Below are 27,689 nucleotides of genomic sequence, written 5' to 3'. Positions count from 1 at the left end.
GCCAACTCTCCTGACCTGAACCCCATAGAGAATCTGTGGGATATTGTGAAGAGAACGTTGAGAGACTCAAGACCCAACACTCTGGATGAGCTAAAGGCCGCTATCGAAGCATCCTGGGCCTCCATAAGACCTGATCAGTGCCACAGGCTGATTGCCTCCATGCCACGCCGCATTGAAGCAGTCATTTTTTCCCGACCAAGTATTGAGTGCATAACTGGACATGATTATTTGAAGGTTGACGTTTTTTGTATTAAAAACACTTTTCTTTTATTGGTCGGATTAAATATGCTAATTTTGTGAGATAGGAATTTTGGGTTTTCATGAGCTGTATGCCAAAATCATCCGTATTAAAACAATAAAAGACCTGAAATATTTCAGTTAGTGTGCAATGAATCTAAAATATATGAATGTTAAATTTTCATCATGACATTATGGAAAATAATGAACTTTATCACAATATGCTAATATTTTGAGAAGGACCTGTATATATGTTTTTATATAAACTTGTGTCGAAAAATATGTATCCACTTTTTAATAGCCAATGGAAAAATCGTCATTGTACTCATAGCAATCAAACTGTCTTATAATTGCTTAGCAGGTTTTTGCATATTTTCCACTGGTATTTTAAAAATGTATCCTTGGTAATGAGCTCCATGTCTATGAGGCTTGATGGCCTCCTTACCATCACCCTAATCTTTACCTTCCTCTACAGTCAGGGTTCTGAAAGGGCAACTCCAAAACATTAATATTGCTTCCAGTAAAAAGAAACATGTTTCTTTAAGCCTAACTCTTTCAAAGGTGTGAACAAATTCGGGCTCCAATGTACCATAGGTTTATTAGGAAACAGAGACGAAGCTAAATTCAGTGCTAAATTTCAAAGTTGTTCGAGGCATTGACAGATGTGACAAAGTTCAGCAGTGGAAAAAAAAATAATTTGCCTGAAATATCCTTTGGGGGAGGAGATAGTTTGACAGAGTACATAATGAGTCAAGTACAGGAAAGATGAGAAAACAAAAGGTAAAAGAGGAGATAAGCAGGCAAACTTCACAGTAAGAAATTGGTATGAAGGGACAGATGCTGAAACTGTTTTTCTTTTTGAATCTCTTCTTTTTGGGGAGCCTTCTGATTATTCCCTTCTGGTACACTATGGAGAGAGCGTAAGTTCAATTTCTATCTAAGGGATGCAAACACACATTTTGACATGTTTGAATCTCAGTTGCTCCACATGTTGACCATGTAGAGGAAGAGGTATCGTCCTGCTGTTGCGGGTTGGAAATAATCTAATTATTGGGGTTTTTTCTTGCTTTTTGGCAATGTTTTTAGTCTTGTTTGTGTTTACTTGGGTCATGTATAAGTTAAAAAAAAGATGAAATAATTCTTCTGTGTTTGAGATACACTGTTACTGTGACTTAGAAAACTCAATAGAAGCTACTAAAATATTGTGTTTAAAGACGAAAACAGTTTAAGTCTGTTTTTTAAGTTCTTTCATGGATTCTGTTTCACCTTCACAATTTAAAGGGAACATAGAACAGCTTTAGCTGTCTTCTTAAAGTTGAATTATTTGGGATTTTCATATTTTTTTTCTGTGTATTATAATTTATCTTTCTTACTATTGAAATATGATGCTTATTGTTAGATGCAACACTTACATAAAACAGAAGAACTGGTGAAATTTGTATTTTGTTGATTTATCCTTGAATTCCCAGATTTGTAGGATGTTCTGCCCAGCTAATAGGGCAACTCAGCCCTTATGAACACTTTTTGGCGGTACTTTAAATTCATGAGTCATTACGTCTGGGGATCACCCTAACCAGAAACGCAACTTCTTTCAAGTGTACATGGGTGTGGTCATTTTGAACAGTTACTCAAAGAACATTTAGCGTCTTCTTTACATATCTAGCATTCCTCTTTCAAGGATCATGTTTTATATCCACATTTATAGTAATATTATAAAAGTAAAGATTTTGTTTCAGCTTCTAAATTCTGTAATTATTTTTGTGTCATAATGAAGGAATTACTTTTAAGAACGCTGCTTTTAGATTCCTTAAATACCATCTTTGTGGTCTTATTTGTAAATATAACACAGAAGCACAGAGTGGACTGGTACCCAAACATCTGACTGGAGTGTTTGAAAGGCTGTTTTTTGTTCAAACAAACATTTTTATCCAGTTAGTGTTTATTCCCATTTGTCTTAATTTTAAAAAAAAATCATAAAGTTCATTTGAGTTTCACTTTTACACCTGTAGTGCTTCCTCTCTTCAGCTGCAGTTTTTTTCATTTTAGTTTCTCAGTAAATGGGTCCCTAGACACAGCATGTGTCTTCAAGGAGTCACTCACTCATTCTTCTTTTAAGAATAGACTGCAAAATGTTTCTTGACCAATAAAACAGACTTAATAATTAACCCTAAAAATTACCAAATTGTATGATTATAGATACTTTTCTTGACAAATCTCAATACTTTTTTTGTTCTGCTAAACTATTGCATTTTGTTTTAACAAAAGTAAAAAAAAAAAAAATTTCAACATTTTCTGACTCAACCTTGGACTCAACTTGGGACTTACATACCTTGATTCGAGGTTGGAATAGGAATACTTGAGGCTTACCCATATTTGCTGGACCACTTTGAAAAATCTTTAGTAACGACCTACTCCCAATGCTTTGGTGAAAGACAGGGCACACTGTCTCACAATATAAATGTCAAGCGCGGTCTCCATCGGCAACAGACTGAGGATGTGACTATTAAGGTATAGCGAAGGGGAGCTCTGAACTACTGTGTCCAGCCGGTTTGAACTGCGGAGGATTGCTAAGTACAAGGAGGAATACTGAGGTAGTAGAGTAATAGCACACTTTTTCTTTTTAACATTGCTTTAGGTACAAGAGTATTTATTCAGAATTAAAATGACCACCAAATTGAGCTATCCTATATTTTTTTATCGATGAAACAATCAACTCACTCATGAAACCCTTCATCTTGATCAACCAGAATTAATGCTTTATAGAGCAATGTCTTTCTTAAATCCTAGCTACCCTTGTGTTGCACAATTCTTGTCCTGTCTAAGCAAAACTTAAAATCGGAAAAACTTCCTGTCATGCTTCAGGTATTTATTATCACACACTTGACAGATTAATAATGTGTTTGACAAATTTACATTTTCTAAAGAAATGCAGGGAACAAAGACAGAATGTCCCAGTTATGATGCCTCAGGCTGAATTTTATGCAAATAGTTAACTCGATCTTTGATAGAAAATCTTAAGAGCATAGTGTTTTCTTGGTTCTGTCTGGACTGTCATTGGAGAGTGCCATTCAAACTGCAGAAAAAAAATGATTTCCTGTAAAGTACTAAATAGACATAATTAACACACATGCAAGGGTCTGACCTAGGGTTGCCAACTCCTTGATTAATAAATAAGGGACACCTCCTGGTAGGGCTATCCTACCCCACTGTCTGCACCTCTACCGGCCTGGTGATTTTTTTTCACCCTTTTTGTTTGTGTGAAATGACTTTGGAAACATTGGACTCGAACCCAAGTTTAATTCGATGCATGTTTTTGACTGATGAAAATATCCATGGAAAAACAATTATTCAGCAATTTTTTTAATAATTTATTCTTTTTGCAAAATAAAATTACTAGACAAAAACAAATATCCTTCTAAAATAAATAACCACTATTGAAAAGACCTCTGTCCTGCTTAACTTAAAACAATATAAAAAAGCATAACAGTATAATGCAAAACATTTTCGTAATAGTGAATTTAGTGCAAACAAAAAGTCTGTAGAAAAGTTGTAAACATAAACATTTGTGCCTTAAAGACCATGACTGTACAGGTGTAATGAAAAACATATTGAACTAGTGAACTAAAAACTGCAGTGCTGAATTATGTGGAAACAACCTATTTTTTCCATTTATATTTCATTTGAGCTCTTGTTGCTACAAGGAGTTATTTGCTTTTCAGGACTACCGAGTAAAACTCTGAGCAGGACATTTCATTAATTAGACTGACAATTAGCTCACTTCTCATTAATTCTGTAGAACATTTGTTCCTCACATCAGTCCACTTATTTTTCATGATGGAGAAAATATTTTCCACAAACCCACTAGAAGAAGGGATGCTGAGGACAAAGGGTACAATAACCTGGATGTTGGGGATGTCAGCTGCCTGAAGAACTTGCATCCACCTCTCTGCTGTTCCACTGGACTGACACTTCGCCTTTTCCCGAGAGACTGTAGTGAGGCACTCTAGTAGGCAGTTTGCAGGAACACATTCCTCATAAAGCTCATCCATGGACAGGTTTAACCTATCTATCTATCTATCTATCTATCTATCTATGATGAGAGCACAGTTGCAAAAAAGTGGGACAGCTTCGCCGAAACACGTTGTTTGAGCTTTCACGTGTCCGTAGATCTCCTGCGGCGGAAGCACGGCAGGCTGGTTACGAGCGCTGAACAAGCACGCGCCTTTTTTGCCGCGTGAGCGGCGAGGAGACGCTGGGGAAAGCTGCGTGAAGCTGACACCCCACCCACTTGAAAAATTCCAGCAAATAGACAGAATGGTTAGTGCTTCGTTTGTGCAGGTTTGTGCCGTTAAAATTTTCGTTTGTGCTGTTTTAATATCTGAGATATTATAAGTTTTAATTTCGGCCGATGACGTCACCATCCCCCCATTTTACTCCGAATTGAACCGGAGTGGGCTCATTTTTTAGTGCTTCGTTTGTGCAGGTTTGTGCCGTTAAAATTTTTGTTTGTGCTGTTTTAATTTCTGAGATATAAGGTTTAATTTCGGCCGATGACGTCACCATCCCCCCATTTTACTCCGAATTGAACCGGAGTGGGCTCATTTTTTAGTGCTTCGTTTGTGCAGGTTTGTGCTGTTAAAATTTTCGTTTGTGCTGTTTTATTTTCTGAGATATTATAAGGTTTAATTTCGGCCGATGACGTCACCATCCCCCCATTTTACTCCGAATTGAACCGGAGTGGGCTCATTTTTTAGTGCTTCGTTTGTGCAGGTTTGTGCCGTTAAAATTTTCGTTTGTGCTGTTTTGGTTTATGAGATATTAAATAATATATTTTTTTAGGTCATCCAGAGGTCACCATCCCCCCATTTTGCTCCAAATTGAACCGGAGTGGTCTACCTTTTTAATGCTGTTTGTGCCGCTTTTATGTACAAGCTATATAATTTTCTTTCAGGCGATCACTGACGACTTAAATCGATGACGTCTATGGCCTGCGCTGAACAGCATCACCACCAAGCAAGCAGTTATTAATTTCGTGTTTTTCTTTCATCATGCAAGTTAAATTGTGTTTTTATCCGATGTTGTAAAATGTATGCCTTGTTATAGTGTTTTGCACTTTATTCCTTAATAAAGATTATGAAACTTTTTTGGTCTCAAAGAAATTTGCTTTAAATATGTCTACTAAGTCACCAATACCTTTATCTTTCTACACAGTAATTCAATATTATCCTCTCACAAATGGGAAAAATCCACCAGCTGCAGCTACACATTCCTTGCCCAAAACCTGACATGGTCTGCGACCACTATGATGTAATGTTTATAATTTCAATAACTGTTCTGTGTTACTGTTGTGGTTTTAATAATCTAATTCAGCTCGTGTACGCTGGACAAAAGCGGAAGTGCGAGTAGGTCATTGGCTCAAAGTTCATAACCAAGTAATTTACTTTTTGTTTAAATAAAATTTTTAAATGCGTCAAGCATTAATTTCTAATTTCTGACATTAAATGTAAGAATTTTTAAAAGCGCTTGGCAACTTTGATATACTAAGTTCTCACACAATGTCATAGGGATTGGCTCCACCCACGTACTGACCCCCACCACTGACCTTGTTTTGGCGGTAATTTAAACGTTTTACTACACTTGTACAAGGTAAGTGAGCTAATAATGTTTAGGTTTTAGATAAAACACTGTTTTTTAAAAGTCCAGACTTTTAAAAAATGTTGAAACAAAGATTCTGCAAGGCTTCATTTTGCAGCTATTCCATTCATTTTCAGTCATTGATGTTTAGGCACATCAGTAGACTCCACAGAACTAAGACACATTTTTAAAGTTGAACAGATACTTCAATTGAAAATTCACAAGACAAGTAGTGGTAAAAAATTCAACATTTAAAATAAAATAAAAACATACTATAATTACAACACAGCTTAAATGGCTTACAGATTTGAGAGAACAATTTAAACTGAGTTTTTGAGTTGTGATAGAATGCTGAAATATCAATGTTTTGTGGCTTTGGGAGATTATATTGGCCAGAATAATATTTTGATCAATGCTAATCAAAGCCTTTTCATTCTTTAACTAGATGCCTCGACAGCCATCAATAGACAGGGATTCCCTTATTGCAGTTCTCTGCACTTCCAAAGAGGCTATCCTTCTTAATGGCAAAATAGCCACTCCAGCTGCCACTATTTGGACAGTATTAAGTCAGCAGCTGGAAAACAAGATGTCTCCAAAAGCCCTGTACACTTTTGTAAAATCTAACAGACACAACATCTGGTCATGTTTGGAGATCAGTGAGCAGGAAAGTGATCGTGAGAGCATTGTGGACACAGAGTTTGACTCAGGCTCCATTTCTCCTGGACAAGACGACTGCTCAGGTTTTCAGCTTGAAGTTCCTTTTGAGGAATGGATCAAATTTGTACCTGAGAAAGTGGAATATAATGACAAGTTTTCATCATCTGGCAAAAGGGAATATATGATTTTGAAGCCTGGCACTTGGAGTCATGTAATTAACCATCTGATTTGGAAAAAGATCAAAAGCACATGTACATTTGTGTTCCAGAGAGCAAAGGTTTATCCAACTGTCACAAGCAACTACATAGATATCAAAGGCTTATGTAAAGAGTGTCAAGGCCATATTAAAATGACTTGTGCTAGAGAGCCAACGGTAAACAGCCCAATGCTGCTTCAGTGTTCCATCGAAGACAGTGATATCTCCCTGCACACTGGGCAATCCAAGAGGTTCATGTCTGGAAACCTTCGTGCACAGATTTCAAAAGAACTGTGTGAGGGCAGGATGGAGCCAGCTGTATGGAGGTCAGCGAAGGCATCAGATTTGATGGATATTGGAGATGCTGAGCCAAGTCACCTTCCAAATTTGGCCACCCAACGAAAAGCTAAGCAGGAGAGAAGAGATTTGGAATTAGGTAACAAAGATCCCATTTTGTCTTTGCAGTTATTCAAATATAGCACACCTCACAGTGGTAGTATAAGATACATTGGTCTAGACAAGTTCTTCTGCCACTATTGGAGTCAAACACAGCTACATGTGTATAAGGCATTGTCCAAAAAATGCCCCTCAGTAGTTTGCTTTGACGCAACTGGCTCAGTTGTGAGAAGACTGGTGAGACCAAATGGTACATCTGGCCACATCTTCTTATATCAAGGCGTTCTGACAGGGGACAACTGCTCAGTCCCAGTTGTGCAAATGCTGTCAGAGAGACACGACATTAATGCAATTGCAACATGGCTGACAGAATGGCTTCGTACAGGTGCTGCTATACCAAAGGAAGCCGTGAGTGACTTTTCTCTGGCTATTCTTGGTGCTCTGGTGAAGGCCTTCACTCCTTACCCCAATCTGAAGACATACATTAACGAATGCTTCCGTTTGCTACTTGGGAACCAGTCTGCAAAACTTCCTCCTTGTTTTATCAGGGTTGATGTGGCACACTGCATAAAGATGATCTGTCAGTGGGACTGCCTGAAAAACAAGTCACACCATGTCAAAGATTTATTTGTCAGGGCAATAGCAAAGCTTCTTCAATCACAGTGCTTGGACCATGCAAAACAGCTAATACATGCCATCACTGTTGTGGCCCTCAGTGAGGCAGAGGGTAATGATAGTTCTGGAGTCCCTCTCGAATCAGAGATGTGCAAAAAATATCTAAAAACCCAGATCACAGAAGACTCCATCATCATTCCAGCTGAAGATCCAAATGAAATGCATCAAGTGGATTCTTTTGACGAGATCCAGACTGACCTACACGGCTGGGTATCAAACATATGCGAGGAGAGCAGGTCACTCGCTGCAGCCAATGGGGATAGGGATAATATCCATTTCCTCCCTGATATTGTTCCACACATAATAAGACTAGCAAGTTACTTACCACTTTGGACAGGAGTAATGGTCCCCCTCTTCAAAAGCACCAACCTCACAGCAAGCTCAGCCACTGTTGAAGCAGAATTCAAAAATGTAAAGCATGGCCTTTTTAAACACGAGAACTTACCCATTCGAGTTGATTGTTTTATTTCTCGTCATCTTTCCTTTATAGAAGGAAATATGCGGATTTGTTCTGCAAAAGCGAAAAATGATGAGGAAACATCTGGATTAGCAAAAGTTTCCGAAACAAACTCTGTATCCATGACTACCCACAGTGCTGAAGCCAAGACAAGAATGGATTCTCACCATTCTGTAGAATCCGATGAAACCACAAACATTCCTCCAACAGATGAAGACGTGGTTGAAAACTGGAGGGGACTAATTCTTCCACCCGAAAAAAGGAAGAGAACTTCTTATCTCACTTCCTGCACTGAATGGCTCCATGCAGATCCATCGTTTGGGGCAAAAAGAGTGAAAGTGGGACTATTAAAAAATGGAAACCTGCATCAACCGATTAGAGTTGGGAAATCAACAATCTCTGTTCTGAACACATGTGCATTTGATGCGTTTTGTCAGTGCTTATGCTGTGCTTTCTGTGACAGCTCAGCATTTCAAAATGTTGTCAGGAACAACAGTGACAACCCCATCTTGCTGCTGGTAAAAGCCATTGCTACAGATGGTGTGACACTAAAGATCTATTTACAGAGGGCAGAGCTGCTTAGTGCAATGTTTGAAAAAATCCAGTTGAGGTCTGGTGCCCATCAAATCGATGCCCAGTGCAATATCTCCACGGTCATTGGAAAAACAATGAGAAATATATCCAGCGTTTACATCTCAAAACACTGCTCTTCACAGTTATGCCAGCTAAACAAAGGAACAACAAGGGAAGTACCATTTGTTTCTCCTGACATTTCTGTGCTGATGGACTCTGGCATGGCTCAGCTTGACATTTCAGTGGAAAATGGACTCTTCCTTCCGGAGTCTCCCTGCCTTCGCCCACTACCGAAGGAATCAGAATGTCCACTTGAATTAAAAACAGGAGCCAGCACCTCAGGAAAAATGCTCTGTGCTGGAACTGTTACTCACAGCTACAGCATTGGAGAAATGACATGGATTGACACTGACCTTGCAAACACAACTCAGTTTCCTTTGAGTGAATTTCCCCCCACTGTTGCTCTCCAAGGAAAGACATTCTCTTTGAGAGGAGTCATCGCTTTCAAGGGAAGCTTGACTAAAGATGGTCTGGGACATTACATTGCATACTGCCGAAGAGCTCCATGTGTGTGGGAGCTTTATGATGACCTGGCAAATATAGTGAAGACTGTGTCTGAAAAGAAGACAATACAACCACATGCAGCGTTATACACAGCAGACTGAATGCTGTGAATCAACACATTTTGGGGGAAAATTTCTGAGAAGCCCAGATCAAAAGGCAAATACATTTTGCCATGGTTTGATATTCCTGACCAGAAATAGGTTCTATTTTAATGTTCTTTGTTACAAGTTCTTAGATGGTTAAATATGCCATATTTTGCCTGTGGTGATTTATAACATAAAGTTAATTTTCCAAATCAGAAGTGTTTATTCTTCTTTGAAAGTATAATGTAGATTACATTTTCAAACAGTAACTTGGTTATGCGTGATCTCAGAAGTCATGGTTATCTCTCTCAATTAATTAGAATAGAAAACCTTTATTGTTCCACAATAGGAACATTTGAGTGTGTCAGCACCAAACCATAAGGCAATGAAAGTACACAGGTTCATATTTATCTAAAAAAGTAGAAAACTTACCCAAACTAAAAGCTATAAGAAACAAAGTGCAAAAAACAATCACAAAAAGGCTGAAAGGGATTTACAATAAAAGAGAGGAAAAATACAATACTGTGCAGTTATCAGTAAGGTATAGGTTATATATATTAAATTAGGCGTGCAGAACAATCAGGTGACAGTGGTGACAGCATTTATGTAAACACTTGATCAGATAAAAACTTGATCAGATAAAACTTCAATATTGGCATGAAAGTAGAAAACCTATTGTTTGTTGGAAGCAGTGATGGTTAGTCTATAAAGTCTAACAGCAGCTCTGATCTGCAAAAAAGTACTTTTGTCCACTTAAGGTAAAGCTTCACTTAGACTAAAGTACCTCTCCATGTCTTTACTAGCTTCATGCATGGGATGGGAAATACTGTCCAACTATGAATATATTGGTCATGTGCCCACCTCATGCCCTGAATAAAGTGCAAAACACTATAACAAGGCATATATTTTACAACATCGGATAAAAACACAATTTAACTTGCATGATGAAAGAAAAACACGAAATTAATAACTGCTTGCTTGGTGGTGATGATGTTCAGCGCAGGCCATAGACGTCATCGATTTAAGTCGTCAGTGATCGCCTGAAAGAAAATTATATAGCTTGTACATAAAAGCGGCACAAACAGCATTAAAAAGGTAGACCACTCCGGTTCAATTTGGAGCAAAATGGGGGGATGGTGACCTCTGGATGACCTAAAAAAATATATTATTTAATATCTCATAAACCAAAACAGCACAAACGAAAATTTTAACGGCACAAACCTGCACAAACGAAGCACTAAAAAATGAGCCCACTCCGGTTCAATTCGGAGTAAAATGGGGGGATGGTGACGTCATCGGCCGAAATTAAACCTTATAATATCTCAGAAATTAAAACAGCACAAACGAAAATTTTAACGGCACAAACCTGCACAAACGAAGCACTAAAAAATGAGCCCACTCCGGTTGAATTCGGAGTAAAATGGGGGGATGGTGACGTCATCGGGCGAAATTAAAACTTATAATATCTCAGATATTAAAACAGCACAAACGAAAATTTTAACGGCACAAACCTGCACAAACGAAGCACTAAAAACTGAGCCCACTCCGGTTCAATTCGGAGTAAAATGGGGGGATGGTGACGTCATCGGCCGAAATTAAACCTTATAATATCTCAGAAATTAAAACAGCACAAACGAAAATTTTAACGGCACAAACCTGCACAAACGAAGCACTAAAAAATGAGCCCACTCCGGTTCAATTCGGAGTAAAATGGGGGGATGGTGACGTCATCGACCGAAATTAAACCTTATAATATCTCAGAAATTAAAACAGCACAAACGAAAATTTTAACGGCACAAACCTGCACAAACAAAGCACTAAAAAATGAGCCCACTCCGGTTCAATTCGGAGTAAAATGGGGGGATGGTGACCTCTGGATGACCTAAAAAATAATCTTTAATATCTCAGAAACCAAAACAGCACAAACAAAAATTTTAACGGCACAAACCTGCACAAACGAAGCACTAACCATTCTGTCTATTTGCTGGAATTTTTCAAGTGGGTGGGGTGTCAGCTTCACGCAGCTGCTGGGGAAACCGCATCTGATGGGGAAACGCGAATCGACGTAACACCTGTATCTATTCTTAGCAACGGTACCTGCTGGCCAATGAGATGAGCCGAAATATTCTGTCACCTCATTGGTCACAGAGCAGGATATGGCTGGTAATGAATTTACCGTAATGTTAAATATTAAGCACCCCATAATTTATTAATTCTATTGACATTTTAGACATTTTTGATCCACCTAATAATACGGGACTACGTGCGTCCTGTTTCAGCTCAATACGGGATTCCGTTTTTCAAGGGACGGTTGGCAACTCTAGTCTGACCCCAAGTGTTCATCTATCCATTATTACTTTTTTTTTTTTTTTAAATTGGCACATATGGTGTTGTTTTAAGATAAAACATTTCTAGCTTATTTTAATATCAGATTGTCCACTGCAGATAAGATACTGACTAACTGTTGATAACGACTGCTCCACAGGACCAAACTTAAAAAAATAAAAAGTATATGGTTTGTCCCAAATTTGTTGTGCCTAGATTACAAAAGGATGAAGAATAACCAGCTGTGCAGTCCACAATACACTACTTGTCGTCCTCCGCTATATCCAGGACCGGGTCCCGGGGGCAGCAGACTCAGTAGAGATGCCCAGACTTCCCTCTCTCCAGAGCCTTCCCCTAGGTAACCTCCCAGTGGGACGTGCGTGCCTGGAGCCACCTCATCTTGCTCCTCTCAATGTGGAGCAGTGGCTCTACTCCGAGCTCCTCCCAGATGGCCGAGCCCCTCACCCTATCTCTAAGGGAGTGCCCGGCCACCCTCCTCTCCAATACCCTGGCTTAGGCCTTACCAGGGAGGCTGATGAGTGTAGTTGGAACACACCCTCCGGTCAGAAGGGGGGACCACAACTTGTACTCCTACTTTTAGCAAGACTTAAGTCACTTTTTGTGCAGGTTTTCTTTGCATAAAACACAACTTGATGTTTTCCTAAGGTTGACTCTCCAACATTTTACCTTCATCAATTAGGTAGACTAAAAACTTTTTGTTCTTTTTTTTATTCAGCCATTGCAAAAACAATGTAGTCAAAAAGACAAAGATTGAAATTTTCTCCCTATTTTGGGAGATAGCTACATGTAGTTTGCTACACTGTAAATTTATGTTGCAAAAACAACAATAATTATTACCCGAAAAGACTAACATTGGAGCCACACTGTGTTCACTGCAAATATGTATTTCTGGTTTTGTTTTGCCTTTTTTATTTATCTTTCCACACTCTAAAAACAAATGTTTTGGATCAACAAAAAAAAAGGAATGCAACAGTTTGCATCAGTCTTTTTAAGTTATGATTACTTCTAATTAAAATATGTTCAACCAACAAACAACATTAAGTTAGGTAAATTAGCTTTTCCTGTGTGACCAGAGGTATTTTTAATTACCACTCACTTAATAATTGGCAGCATAAACAAAAAATTTTAAGTTGAATGCTCATATTAATCAAATTGTTCCAACTAGTTTTTCCACATTATTTAAAAGTAATTTTAAGTGTTATGAACTTAATTACCATAATTCTAAAAATAAGTTTTTAAGTTGATTACCGGTACTCAAAAAAAATTGAGCTGTTCTGTAGATTCTTTAAAAGGAATTTTTAAGTATTATGAACTCAATTGAACAGTTTTTTAAGATGATGACCATTAAAAAGATTTAATGTTAGTTCTGAAATTGCAGTTCTTAAAAACACAGATGATAGTCTCATGTTTTTTAAAATGTCGACCAAGGTGTTCAAAAAACTCTCTTTCCGTGAAGATTGTGCTGGCGCTGCAATACTGGCAAGTAGAAGAGAGACTTTCTGCAGATCTGACTCTTTCTTGAGTTTCCTCGGTTTCCTCACTGTGATTTCTGGATAGATGTGATTTAAGGCTATCCCATGTTTTAAAAGTACAAAAACAGTCTTGGTTAAGACATCCACAGTCCAAAGGCTGACAGTTTTGGTCAGACAACAATTTGCCTGCTGTGAACTACAAAGCTGTCTATGCGAATGACAAAGGATAAATGAAAATGTGTTCATGAATAACTTGAATTTATAATACACAATGTAGTTGAGGGTTACACAATTAAACCCATGGGAAGCCCTCTCTAGCTGAGACAATTTGTCGAATTAAACTTAATCATTAGCCACTGCTATGCTAAACTAAAGGGTAGAATGGCCAATTTACACTACTAAATATGACTAAAGTTAGCTAGTAGTACAACAAGCTAACATGCTAATACATCAACTATTAGTAGGTGTAGCTTAACCTCTGTACATGAGTCCACAAATGGTCATATCACAATTACAAATAAGCCCAGAATCATTGCTTCAGTAGAATGTATTTGTAAATGAAATGACATTTGAAAATATCCTCTCCATGTTAATTGTCCAGCCTATTGGTCCTATAACACATTGTCTTAACTGAATTTGTCAAGGCATGTTAAGTGAGCAGGGAGGAAATTTGAAATCTTTAACTCAAGGTGGAGAAAAAATAAGTTATCAAGCCAATTTCATTAAGTTACTACAACTTACATTTTGTTTTAAATTGATAAACACAAAAATTTGAATTTAAATTACACACAATATTAAGTTGTTTTAATTACCAACATTATGTCAACACAAATTGTAAAACTAATGTTTGAAACTTAAAAGGTTTACCTAAATCAATAAATTACATTTTCTTTATTTTGCAATCATCGATTTAATTAAATGGTGGTGAAAGGTCCCCTGAATTACTTTTTAGAATGCAGCTTAGTAATAACAGCCTTATTATAACAATCTCAAACGTAATCAGAAAGATAAACTTATGAGATCGTGATTGAACAACTGTTCTATTTCTGTTTTTAAGCTGCTCATACAGTCTGCAGTTATGAAGTATTTTATTAAGTAATATACACCCACTGGCCACCTTCTTAGGTAAACCTTGCTGATATGGGGTTGGACCCATTTGCCTTCAGGACTTTTTTTTTTTTTATGTAGGTTTGTTGGACTTACAAGGGGCAAATTCTCCTGCTTTACTACATTCCAGATGTGAAACTGGTTTACGATCTGGTGACTGTGCAGTGAACCTGTTCAAGTGCAAGAAACCAGTTTAAAGTTATTTAAGTTTTACACAATACATTATTCTGTGGAAAGTTACAGAAAGTGAGTACAGTGTGGTTATAAAGCTGTGAACAAGGCGACTGTCAATCAATTGTTCTCCCTTATTTAGAGATTTTGCCCGAGAAACATTTATCGTATTATTATCCCCCTTTACAAAGTGAATTAATGTTCTGGAGTTTGTAGAATGTTTAATTATATGTTATGCTTCAGTGTTTTATGCTGGAAGAAGTAGATCTTTGGACCTTTTGAGTTTGAGGATGAGGATCACCTCCTCAGAAAGACTGGGTGGTGTCTATTAAAACACTTGTGAAGTTTATAGATTGTGTCTGTGGTGACATCAAAGTAAGATTCACATATGAGATAACTCCTGTAATAATATTAGTTTATGCAAGGAACACACACTTAAACAAGCCAATCTGTGAATAAAAATGTATTTTCTTCTCAACATACTTATACACTGTGAAGATTGAATTGAAAATAGCCTTTTTTAACCTCTTTGTTGTCACAGGTCGGAGAAACCTCAGCTGACTCTAATGCAAACCACAAATTCATGTAACCTCTGTCAGTAAGTTGAAACTGTTGCTGCTTTTTTTTTTTTCTTTGTTCATCCAGTCAAATCAAAGTACATCACCAATGCTCATTTCTAAAGTGCTGGGGTTTGTGTTTCAGGGAGAATAAAAATCAGTTCATAGATTTTTGCTCTCAAGCCTCACAAACAAAGGAGGTCATTGACAAAACATTGAGGTAAGAATTTAGTTTTTTTCTTACAAAATTTAACAAAGAAAGGCTGCTTTAATTTTTAGGTACCCTAAAATAATTTCATCTTATCAAATTCAATGAGCACATACAGTGCCTTGCGAAAGTACTCGGCCCCCTTGAACTTTTCAACCTCTTGCCCCATTTCAGGCTTCAAGCATAAAGATATAAAATTCAAATTTTTTGTGAAGAATCAACAACAAGGGGGACACAATCGTGAAGTGGAATGAAATTTATTGGATGTGTCAAACGTTTTTAACAAATAAAAAACTGAAAAGTGGGGCGTGCAATATTATTCGGCCCCCTTGCGTTAATACTTTGTAGTGCCACCCTTTGCTGCAATTACAGCTGCAAGTCGCTTGGGGTTTGTCTCTATCAGTTTTGCACATCGAGAGACTACCGGGTCTTGGTAGATTTGCAGTGTTCTGATACTCCTTCCATTTCAATATGATTGCTTGCACAGTGCTCCTTGGGATGTTTAAAGCTTGGGAAATCTTTTTGTATCCAAATCCGGCTTTAAACATCTCCACAACAGTATCTCGGACTGTTCAAGGAGGCCGAATACTTTCGCAAGGCACTTTATACATTCACTTTCTTTTTAGCTCTGAATTCTTGCTAAACAAGCTAACCACAGTCACTGGGGATCTTTGCTTGTTCATCTCAGTCAAATCTTGTCAGTCTTGATGGATGATATGTCCTGCATAGGTAAAGTTTTTCAACTTAGGTCTTGATCTCTTGGGTGACTCCAGTGTTGTGTTTAGGTGGCATAAAATGTTTAGAAAAAGAATCCCTGGTAAATTCACGGGACATCAGGTTGTCGTCACATAGCAAATAGCACTTAACTGCTGTGGTATTTAAATTTCTCCCATTCTCACGTAAACTGTATTATAATAAAGCCAAAGTCCCAATAAATCCATCATTCACATATCGTCATCCTTTGTTGTTAGACAGCAAAAATAACATAATAATATTATGTATTTTATTTGTTATTAACTTTAGAGTTCGAAAGGAAATCTTTAAGTACCACAAATAATTAAACAGGAGTATAAAAATACAACTAAAACACATTTGTATGGTAAAATAAGAGCCAGGTTCTCCTATGAAGAAAGATTTAAAGATCACATTTAAAACTGTTAAATGGCCTTTAGAGTCTCAGGGAGAGCATTCACTAGAACCATGAGGGGTCTTCTGGGTGGAAGAACATGATTTGGTTATGTGGAGAAGAACAAACATGTTCAATACAGACAGACTGTTAAATTGGGAGGATCTTTCCAGAAGATATTGGTAGGTTTGGGAGATACATTTTTGTATTAAATCCTTGCAATCATGGATATCAAGCAAAGCGAGTATTAAATGGTGGTTAAATGAGTATGTTTCAGCACACAACTCTGGAGATTTTTGCTAAAAAAACAAATGAGAAGGGCCTTCAGTTAAGCTAGGAGGACTGGTTTTTCAGCATTACCGAGGGTTATCTTGGAGTAAAGTTTAGAAATATTTGTGAGATGGTAAACGGAAATGTTACTAAGCATTAAAATTCTGATAGAAAGAAGTCCCTTAATTCATTTTTAGTCATCTAATAAATTACTAACCACTTGAAATAAAGGAAACAACTGCTCTTGTTTGAACTGCAGCATCCTACAGTTTACCCCTTTCTTGGTGGAGCAAGAAAGGACTGTGTGCATGCCTAACCTGGTGGATTGATACAGCTAGCATCCTTAACCAACATATGATACAGTTGATCTAGGGACAATTGGATGATTCTGATCTTTGGCCAATTGACTTTACATCTCTAATTGAGTTTCCACAAAGAGGAATGCAGATAGGATTTGTGTGTATCAGGATGGCACCATGGTGTTCTCACCATATGCAACTAGTACCTGTCCTTGAGTTTTGCTAAAATTGCTGAAATTTTCCCTAAATCCTGTGGTGAAGACTCATAGTTAATGAGTCCATAGTTATTGTTTCAGCACAAACTGTACTTCTCTAAACACCCACTGTTCAGAGTCAGTGGCGTTGTTAGGTCTGAGATCCGAAGGAGAAACTGTGAAGGGAGTGACAGATTGGGGTGATGGCAAAAAAGTCACACAACTTCAAGTACTTAGTGTCATAATTGAGGTATTTTGTGGTGGACCAGAGGCAGACAAGCACAGAGGAAGCAGAGTGGGATCAAACTCCAACTTTAATTTTAAGAGATAACTCACATGAAGGCGAGGTGCAGGGTGACAAGATAATCCAGTACAAAAATCCAAAAGACATCTCACGAGGACATGGAAGAGACATAACGACACTGTGTGGAACAAAGGACGAAGGCAAAGTTAAATACAGACAAAGGTGGACAAGAAACAATAGGGCAGGTAATCAGAGGAACAGGGAACAGGTGACACAAGGAGGCTGGGAGGCAGAGGGAGCAGGTGAACCTAATACAAGTAATTAACAAGACACCGAGCAGACCTAAAACAAAACTATAAACAAAGATAAATAAAACATAAGAATCAAGAATAACATGAACTAAAGGAAACCTGAGAACCTCGAGGGAATACAACAACCTAAGCACTTAACAGAATAGGAACCAAAAAAGAACCCTGACTAAAAAATAAACAACCCTAAACAAACACTGACTGAACCAAAACTGAGGGTGAAGCAGAGGAAACGAGGACTAGAATAAAAGTAAACAATAACTAAAGGTAACCTATAAAGGAGGAAATAGAAAACAAGGATAAACAAGAGGAACAAGGCTAAAGGGGACCGGAGGACTAGTAACAACAATAATAATAATAATAATAATAATAATAATAATGAAACCATTCAAAGAACAAGAGAGCAACACCAAGGGAACAAAGGGTGAGAGAACACACTGGGGGGCAGAAGAAAACTAGAACTGTAGGAAAAAACAGAAAACACAACTAACATGAATACAAAACACAAGTAAGAACATCTAACTAAAAGGTAAACAAAAACACAAAACCACAAACAGAGTCCAAAACATCACATCCTGACACTTAGAGCTCATCACCAAACATAAACACCAGTAGAAACATGCAAGAACTTGGTCAGCAATTATAAGAAGCATTTGATTGTTGTAGTGCCAATAAAAATGTATAACTAAATCTTATATAAATAATATTTAATGGTATAAATAACTTAATTAATAATTGTATAAATAATTTTAAACATGCAATTTTTGAATTATGATTTTTCTGTGAGTATAATGAGAATGTCACCATTACAAGGGTAACAACCAGCCATCCTGACCAGAACCCTGGCCTAAAGCTGATGGTGTGATATTTCATTTTTGAACAGTTAAGAGATTTTTTAGCATTCATAGCCACAAGTGCAAACTCAATTCATGCGTTAAGAAGTCAGAGACAACCAATACTCAGAAAAAAACTATCAACACTAATCCTCCATGCATCATCTTATGGAAGGCCATTCTACTCTTTCAATGTTCTGAGTATCTTTTACCCACACTTTGAGTCATCAATTTCCTTACGCCTCTTCTAGTTTCATTTAGCATGTCCAACTGTCACCAGGATAATAAAGAGGATTAACTTGAGAAAACAGCTGACAACTGAAACGTTCTTCACTAGAATTCAAAAGAATGACTTGAATTCAAAGCAATGTTTTCACAACTTACTCAAGTGCTGGCAGACATGATTAATGTCTGAAGGTTTACTGGTAATTTTACTGACACTGCCATTGTTTCTTTGATCTCAAGCAATAGGGACTCTATGTATAGAAGGGATCTGGAGGAGCTGGCCAAGACAAAAGAGATGGTGGTGCTCTTTTGTAGTAGAGCTTACACTCCTATCCCTCTTTTATCAGAGGTGAAGCCTTGGAGACAGTAAATGTAGTTACACACTTTAACCTTCATCTGTCCAATAACTTTATATGGTCAGGAACAAAACCAACACCATTAGGACTCAATCATTATTATTTTTTATGAGCAGTTTGAAGTATATTGGCCTCTTTTTACCATTGTGTGGTGGAGAAGTTCCTGACATATTCGATCACTCTGCCAATGAAGTCTATGGTGTAATCCTCAGAAAAGACCGAGTGTGGCATAGCCTGAAAAACAGGACTGAGAAACAGCTTCTTAAAGTGTTAGGGCGACAAACTCCTTTCCTTAAGCTATCCACTATGTGAATTTCTATAGGTCTATAGTTCTATCATTACTTTTTCTTAATTGCTTTATTTTAAGTGTTATGCATATGAATATATTATTTAATATTTAATATTAATACGTATAATATAATATAATATAATATAATATAATATAATATAATATAATATAATAATATTTCGGTCTGTTAAGGGTTGTCCTGTGAATACCAGCCCAGTAAGGCGATGGTATTATGACAAAATTGAAAGGGATGAGACAAGCTCTGACATTATTGAACAGCATAAACTCTGCACATACATGGAATGAATTCACAATTTGTTAAAATACAAGAATTTATTAACAAAAATAAGCCAACTCAAAGTCAAACATTTTTCCATCAACAAACTCTTTACTTTGCTAAAACTATCCAACTAAACTACTAAGCAGAATAACAAAGACTAATGGGCTATGTACAATATAAACAAGTTGATTAAAGATGATTGAAAACCATGACCGAAGAGTGATGCAACATTACCATTCAATGTTTATGTTTGAGAACCAAGGATTATCTTGAAGAATCTGGAAGTTAAGTTAAGTTAGTCTTGGAACTAACTTAAACAACCATTCACAATGCAAGATCAGATAAAATATTATTTTAATAAAATAATATTAATAATAATAATATTTTAAAGAATAATTTGCTGAATAAAACCAACCTTCTGGGGGGGGGGGGGGGGGGGGGGGGGGGGCGCAAGTTCAGTTCACTTCAATCTCAACTGATTTAAACAAGAACAACATTTGTTCTGCAGAACAGTGGAAGAGAAACCAGAAGATCCAAACATCAATACAAATATGAAACCAGAACCATTAGAGCCCAGTTAAAACATTCTCCCATGTTTTAACATGTTTTTTTGATAATAAATAATGGATTGGAAAGTCATTTGCAGCATTGCTTTTCTCCCTAGTAAGTTGCTGTTTAAAGGTGCCACAGTAGGTTGTGCTTAGATGAAGTTTGTTAGGTTTAAAACTTGTTACAAATTCACTGAAAATATTAATACTACGTGTCATCGGCTCATTTAAACCTGCTTGCGCACAACACTGGAGTACTCCAGTAAAAATCCAAGCATGCACATGTAAATAACAGGCCAGCAGTCAAGAAGCTGCCCAAAAGAGACTTTTTCATTGAAGTTTACAAATCTTGCAACTTTTTTTTCTTCTGCATTCCCAGTAAAGAGCAACTTAAGAAAGAGCCTGATTATAAAGAAGATGTTCAGCCATGTAAACACTGCAGGTAAGAACAAACCGTTGCAAGTTTTGCTTTAGCACAGTGTTCCGCATTACATTACATTTGTAATATAAGCATATCTACTGAGGTAATATCAAATGTTAATGTAATCACTTGTGTAGACAATGTTAAAGCTGTAAAAAATAAGAGGTGAGAAAAAAGGAATATTATTGCATATGCATATGTATGCACTTTCTCAAGAAAAATAAAGTTGACTGCTCATAAGCCGTTTTGTATTTAGCAATCAATACTAAAAATGTATGTCTACTTCTCTTTCAATCTTTCTTCCCTTGTTTCTCAGTTTGCTCAAAATACATTTAAGGAGTAAAACAGCAACGCAGCATCATCATTACTCTGACAGCTTTTGTACCTTTTTTAATATAATGTGAGGGAACACTTCTTGTTCTAAATGTATTGAGAAAATAAACTTTCCCCGTCCTATACTGTTCTGCATTTGGCTGCTGGACAGACTTGCGTTGTGTTACAACCAGATCATCTAGCACAGGGGTGGGCAAATCTAGTCCTCGAAGGCCGGTGTCCTGCAACATGTGTCTTTGGTCCAACACACCTGAATAAAAGGGCTGAATTATCTCCTCAGTATGCAGTCAAGTTCTGCACAGGCCTGGTAATTAGCCATACATTTGATTCAGCTGTGTTTGAGCCCTCGAGGACTGGAGTTAGCTGCCCCTGTTCTAGTGTGTAGATGTGTTTATCTCACCTCATCATGTCTCCATGGAAACACTAATTACTGTAACACAGAAACAAGTTTTGGTTGCAACACAGTAGGACTATCTATGCATTAGTGGCACTTGCAAGAAATGAAATGAGTAAATAAAGACATAAAGAAATAGATGCCTGGAAGTTTCTGACACCCCCAGGGGGCATGCCCCACAACTTGAGAGTCACAACTTTGGTGACATCTTTGCTTATGCCATGACAGAATCATGTCAGCACTCCACCATTTCCAGACATTGTGTTTTTGCTTTTGCAAATGTGCTGCAGGGAGGAAATAACACAAATGTTAAAGACTTACTCTCAATCCTGGAAGAAAAAGGAGGACAACCACCATGAAATGAGGTAAGGATATCACTCTCAAAACCAGTTGTAGCCTAATATTAATCTCATTCCCATCAGCTTCCTTCCTGCCAGGGTTAGAACATGCCAAACATTTATAAACTGTTTATATATAGGTTTTATCAAGCCTATCCTCCCACACAGGTATCAGTCAGCGTTAATTTGACAGCACATTTTAATTTAGCTGTAGTCACAGTTTTTTGGTTGAAATGTAACAGATTTAGTTGCATTTTAGCCGCCTGTAGTCATTTTAGGTTTAGTCTGGTTTCAGACTAAATCTTACTACATTTAGTGACTAAATTTCTTTCCTTTCCTTTGTAAACCAGTTTGGATTTCTTTGTGCATGAATGGTGCTAAATATATAAACTTCCCTTCCCTTGTCTTACCGTGCCTTTAAGAAAATTGTTTCATTCCATCTACTTGAAATGTTTACTTTTGGATGGGATGAAGTTACATCTTTATCACATCGATACACAAATTGAGCGTTAAAAAAAGTTTTTTTGTATTTAGCTTTTTGGTTTTTCAATAAATTTTCAAAAACCCAAAATCCTAATCAAGATCCAAACTAAAATTATTTTAAAAACTAAAATAACATTAAGAATTTAGATAAACTATCTAAATAGCATTTCTTAAAACCTGTCAGAAACATAAAGTGTAAATATTCTGTTGCAAAATATAAACTTTACAAATAATTGGCAATGATGAAGTAAACCGGTAATTTCTTATTATTGGACTTCAGCTTCATCATGTTTGATGTGAGGCACTCAGCTTATCTGCTGTGTTCAACATAAAAACAAAATCCTCATCTTTACTGCAGTGGGAGGTCGTCATTTGCAGCCAGTCAACTGTGCAGCTGCCTCCTTTTTGGTTTACTGCTCTTTAAAATCACTTTTGTGCTTTGCAGGTGGAAACAGTCTGTTAAGATACTGTCACTTTTTCTCCATTTTGTAGTCCAGGATTTTCTGAGGTCTTCTGTAATGCAAGGCAGAGAGATGGGATATATTTTACTCCAATGGGAAGGTGGGCAAGAAGTCACCAGGGTCAACACAGAGAAATTTTCTCATTCATTTACACATCACATATTGGGGCAACTTGTGGACTTGGTGAGACATTGGGAATACCTGGATAAAATTGGGAGCACAGGAAAACTACTCCCAAAATACAGCCTAATCCTCCTATTTGCTACCCACTACGTTATTTCATGCTGTGTTCCTGTTTGAAATTAATAAATCCATCTAAAGAATCAAATTTACTTTTTATGTTGAGCTCTGACATTTGCCTTCATAGAAGTCCATATGCTGCTGCTAGCCGTAATACAAACACACAAAAACTAAAACGCTGCTGTTAAAGTGTGTTTTGTCAGTTTACTTAACCACTCATTAGCAGAAGAGCCAGTCTGGAGCTTCCGACATGGCCGACTGGCAGATTAACTGCAGAAGAACTGCAGTTACCCATGACACCTGAAGTATTCACACAGAACTGTAAACAATACTGCTAGTTGTTCTGTCACGCATCTTACAGTTATGTACCTTTGCTAACTGCTAGACACTTGTAAATAAAAGTTCTTGTGGTTCTCCAGGATTAAGCTGAACTTAAAGGTCAATGGTCATGAGAAGGCCATTCTTACTCAGGAAAACACTCCAGTGGGATCAAAGTTTATTGCAGATGGAGATAGAAAGAGGACTATTGAGGTGAAGTCAGAGCATTTTGACACATTTTTAAAGGTAGGTTGTTTTCTGTTATACATACAGCATTTCTAATGACATTATTGTTTATTGGTGATTTATCAGACTTATTATCAACTTTTAATGACATGAATTTTGGCCCATATTTATTTCAGACTTGGCATCCCAACTTGCTAAGATGGTGCATTTCCATTTCAGCATCTCATTCACGAAGCAAACGTACTTTGCCTGTATAAGATATCTTTGCTTGGTTGATTGTTTTTGGTCTCTAACAATGCTTTCTGGCAGTAATACTTAAGTTATTTTAAAACCTGTTTATTACTCCTAAAGTAGTGCCACACATGTAAGGAAAAAACATTTTTTGAGCAGCAGAGTTTGTTCCTATGAAAAACGTGCCAAATCATCTCTGCCAGTATAACCATTTAAGATAAAATAAACAGGCTTTCCAACAGTATAAGATTTATTGCCAAGAAATTTTACAAAAAAATTAACTAAAAACGTCCTTACTTTTTAAGCTAAATTTAGTAGGAATAATACAGGGGACCAAAGACACTAATCGAAACCAGCTCCTGTGTCTAAAATTAAATGTTTTCCCATTGCCAGTTCCAGGTTTTAATGGGTATCATATAACAATTAAAGATGCAGGAACAGCATAATCAGTGTTTATTAGGGAGAACCTGTGCTTGCACAGGAGCTTCTGTTCAATCTTGTAATTACAATGGAGTGATTCATTAGTGAATGTTTTTTTTAAGTGTAAAACCATTTGCTGGAGAAAAATGCAAAACATTTTGTAGATAATACATGAGGTCTCTACAAATTTGGATTGTATTAATTAAAATACATAGAAAAAAAACAAAACATGATATGTGACCATTGTTGCACTTTTATTTTCACCCTGTTGATAAAGCAAAACCTCGGGGCAACATCTGTTCATGGCAGACTATTCTCAGTGCAACTGAACCATAATGTGCAATAAGAGTCGATTATTATTTACCAATTAAATTCAAAGTTGTGATTTATCTCTGGTTGTGAAGGCTTGTCTGCTGGGATGCTCTATAATTAAAAAGTTACATAAAGCTTAAACCTCAAAAACAGCATTCTGGACACTTTCGGGACAGTTTGTTTGTGAACTGGGGATGTTTTCTATGCGAGAAGCTCAGCAGGAGGTTTGTCTTCCTGTGTAATTTCTCCATAGCATCAGTTTCCAGCAGCTTTAAGGAGACCGCAAATCTTTCATGTTTTTATATCTTCTTGGTTAAACAACCGATTGTTGAGCTACACCACCTTCTTGCTTTTAGTGGAGTTGATTGCATGAATTAAATATACTAATAAAGAGATTGTTTAGGATTTTTAAGGAGGTTCTATTAAGAGGTTATAAGTAGTAGATATCTTACCTGTTTGTTTGCTCTAGCTTTAAGGCCCAAGGACCTGTCGAAGGGAAGTGCTTGAATGAGGTGTCACCAGGCTGTGAAGAATCGCGTCTGTCTACTTGAAAAGATGTTAAAATACAGACGTAAGAGGCTCTAAAAGCATTATTCTCAGTTGACCTGTGTAGGTTAGTAAGAGGGAAAGCAGTCTTGATAATCCACAGGGCAGCTGGAGAACCAAATTGTAGACCCATGGGTTCTCTGTGGTCTCTATAGTGTAGAAAAACTAGCAACATGTTCCACCTCTTCTGTAATGATTACTAGTTGTTTTCTGGATGTCAATGAAGATTATGTTGTTTATGTTGAGGTGTATGTTGTTATTCCTCTACCCTGAGAAGAGTTACGAGGCCTCTTTGCTGTATGTTTTTTATTATTTTTATTTAGATCCAGGTCACAGTGGTTGTATGATCAACAAATGTAATATTGTTGTGCAGGCTGTGGGTTTATGGCAGTCATAGGCACAAGGTATACAGTAGGTATATGAATATTGGTTTAAGAAAGGCTTAAACAAATATTGTTTTAAATATAGCTTCACATGATGGGAAATTAGATTTGAATGGGATCACTTAAACAAAGACACATTACAATTTCAAAAGCTAGCCTTGAACTATTAAAGGTTTACAGATCACCTCCATTTGTCACCGTTTAAGCTTTGCAAATAGATTCCTAAAATCTGAAATTTACCTTTGCTAATTAGTTAAAGGAGCAAAATACATAATTGATTCTTTTAAATATTCTTACTCTTTAAGATGGGTAATTTACACTTATTTAGTTGCTAAAATAACATATAGTATTTTATAACTTTTCTTGGTATTTTTAGGTGAATCCTTTTGCAAATAAAACATATAGCAGCTGTGCTGTTGTTGGGAATGCTGGGATCCTGGCAAATAGCAGCTGTGGAAAAATTATTGATTCAGCTGAGTATGTTATCAGGTGAGCAAGTTGTCTAAGTATCAGAAGTTAAAATATATTTTACGCAATCCCTTTTAGTTAAAAAAAAGTGTTTGTGTTACTTTTTTAGGTGCAACCTACCTCCTTTGACAAATGGATATGAGAAACATGTTGGTGTCAAGACAGACCTTGTGTCAGCAAACCCAAGCATCCTTTCACAAAAGTAAGAAAGTGAATGAATTTTTCTCAACTTAAGTAATATTATCCTTGTTTTTATTCACAACAGCTTTGTATTTATAGGTATGGGTCTCTTTTAGGAGCTCGACGGAAGTTTATGGAGAAGCTGTGTCAATATGGAAACTCCATGCTTCTCCTTCCTGCCTTCTCTTATGTTGGAAACGTAGCTGTCTGTATGCGGGCTTTCCACACAATTAAGGACTTTGGAAGCCCCATGCAACCTATCTATTTCAGTCCAGAGTACTTAAACAATCTTGACAGCTTTTGGCGCACTCAAGGATGGAAGGCTGTACGACTCACTACTGGCATGATGCTGACAAGCATGGCACTGGAACTCTGTGACAATGTCCACCTATATGGCTTCTGGCCCTTCAGTCTTCACCCACATACCTTTGAGGAGCTGACCAACCACTATTACGATGATAAGAGACCAAAGGGGGGATTCCACGCTATGCCGGAGGAATTTAAGCTCTTGTTGAAGCTGCACAGCCAGGGTGTACATAAGCTGCACCTTGGAAACTGTAAACCCAATTAGGAGCTGTCCCACAGGAAATAGAGTATAGTACCTTCTTTGTGTGTGTGTTCCTAATGAACAGTTGTGGTTGTTAGAATGAATGGGTGTCTGGAAAGGCCCCTCCTTGTGCCACCCCCAATGAACTAAAATGCAGGAAATTATTTAAATTCTGGTTTGGGATAAATGCACTGCACCAAAAGGAGCCTCCCTATTCTCTGCAGGGTCCACCAACTGCTCACTGATTGCACATGGTACCCTCTGTCCTTTCCCTCCCTTTTAATTCTGCCCTGGGCAACTGCCAATATGACCCAGGTCAAAGAGTCTCTAAGATATTTAATAATAAAAACTACAGTCATGATAAAATAATATACACTCTATAATTTGAAGGGCATTTTCTAGATTATATTTTTTTGAGGTTTTTGGGCTATACTTTGTTTTTTACAAATTATTTTGTTCTGGCCTCATTATTTTTCAATAGATATTTATATGATGGGATCTCGGGTTTGCAGTTTTGTATATTTGATGCTAGATTTCAATCATTTTAGAACTTGGTTACTGTAAATGTTAAAAAAAAACTTAAGTTACTTAAGTTTGTACTTTCTTTTTACTCTGACTGTATGCTCATCATACAGTTTAATGCTTGTGAAGCAGGTGGAATTTAAAAAGTTCAAGAGATTTGACTCCATATAATGTGAATAATTATGGATTGTTTACAATGTGAATGTTACTGTTCAAAATGTTTACATTTGTAACAGTTAATCCTAAATAAATTCTTGAATGCTATTATTAATGTGATCACTGCCATAACACTGACTTCTGTAAGGAAGATAATAATCTTGAAGTTATATATGACTAGCTTGTTGACAGAGAGATCTAGACTAATGTGAAAATCACACTGAAAGAGGAATGTTGAAGTGAAAAATCTTGAATATTTATCACAATCTGAAATGTTTGTTCTAGTAGATTAGACCAGAATTCATTTGTTTGTCAAGGCGGTAAATGCTTTCTCCACAGTCGTCTTGTTTTCTGATTTTTCTCCTGAAATGTTTAAGTGTCCAAAGATGCTAAGATTTGCTGCAAAAATGTAGCTTTGTTTGTGCAAGTAATTTACATTCTAGAA

The 27,689-nt window shown here is 37.0% G+C and overlaps 1 protein-coding gene and 2 long non-coding RNA genes across 7 annotated transcripts; 2 read left to right on the top strand and 1 right to left on the bottom strand.

Annotated features, from left to right (window-relative positions):
* The first annotated feature begins 821 nt into the window (after window positions 1-821).
* On the top strand, window positions 822-26,716 carry LOC124863973 (alpha-2,8-sialyltransferase 8F-like). Its single transcript, XM_047358567.1, has 9 exons — window positions 822-1,157; window positions 15,110-15,166; window positions 15,271-15,345; window positions 20,685-20,747; window positions 21,744-21,818; window positions 23,395-23,539; window positions 25,748-25,860; window positions 25,949-26,041; window positions 26,119-26,716. The coding sequence occupies exons 1-9, from the start codon at window positions 1,063-1,065 to the stop codon at window positions 26,588-26,590; spliced, it is 1,188 nt and encodes a 395-aa protein (XP_047214523.1). The 5' UTR covers window positions 822-1,062; the 3' UTR covers window positions 26,591-26,716.
* On the top strand, window positions 4,558-5,380 carry LOC124863975. 2 transcript variants are annotated; one of them, XR_007037232.1, is made up of 2 exons: window positions 4,558-4,575; window positions 5,077-5,380. It is a non-coding gene; the product is annotated as an uncharacterized LOC124863975 (long non-coding RNA). The 2 variants fall into 2 exon arrangements; XR_007037233.1 differs by lacking the exon at window positions 4,558-4,575 and adding an exon at window positions 4,709-4,720.
* LOC124863974 lies at window positions 7,236-11,198 on the bottom strand. Of its 4 annotated transcripts, none has more exons than XR_007037230.1 (5): window positions 11,129-11,198; window positions 9,239-9,440; window positions 9,006-9,112; window positions 8,121-8,183; window positions 7,236-7,714 (listed from the first exon to the last, which is right to left on the bottom strand). It is a non-coding gene; the product is annotated as an uncharacterized LOC124863974 (long non-coding RNA). The 4 variants fall into 4 exon arrangements; XR_007037231.1 differs by lacking the exon at window positions 11,129-11,198 and adding an exon at window positions 10,257-10,359; XR_007037229.1 differs by lacking the exon at window positions 11,129-11,198 and adding an exon at window positions 7,906-8,001 and having other exon boundaries at window positions 9,239-10,109.
* Window positions 26,717-27,689: the final 973 nt, after the last annotated feature.

This window comes from Girardinichthys multiradiatus, chromosome Y, assembly GCF_021462225.1.
Source record: "Girardinichthys multiradiatus isolate DD_20200921_A chromosome Y, DD_fGirMul_XY1, whole genome shotgun sequence".
In the NCBI taxonomy this organism is placed as follows: Eukaryota; Metazoa; Chordata; class Actinopteri; order Cyprinodontiformes; family Goodeidae; genus Girardinichthys; species Girardinichthys multiradiatus.
The sequence above is the reverse complement of the archived record's forward strand: the minus strand, read 5'-3'. Positions and strand labels throughout refer to the sequence as shown.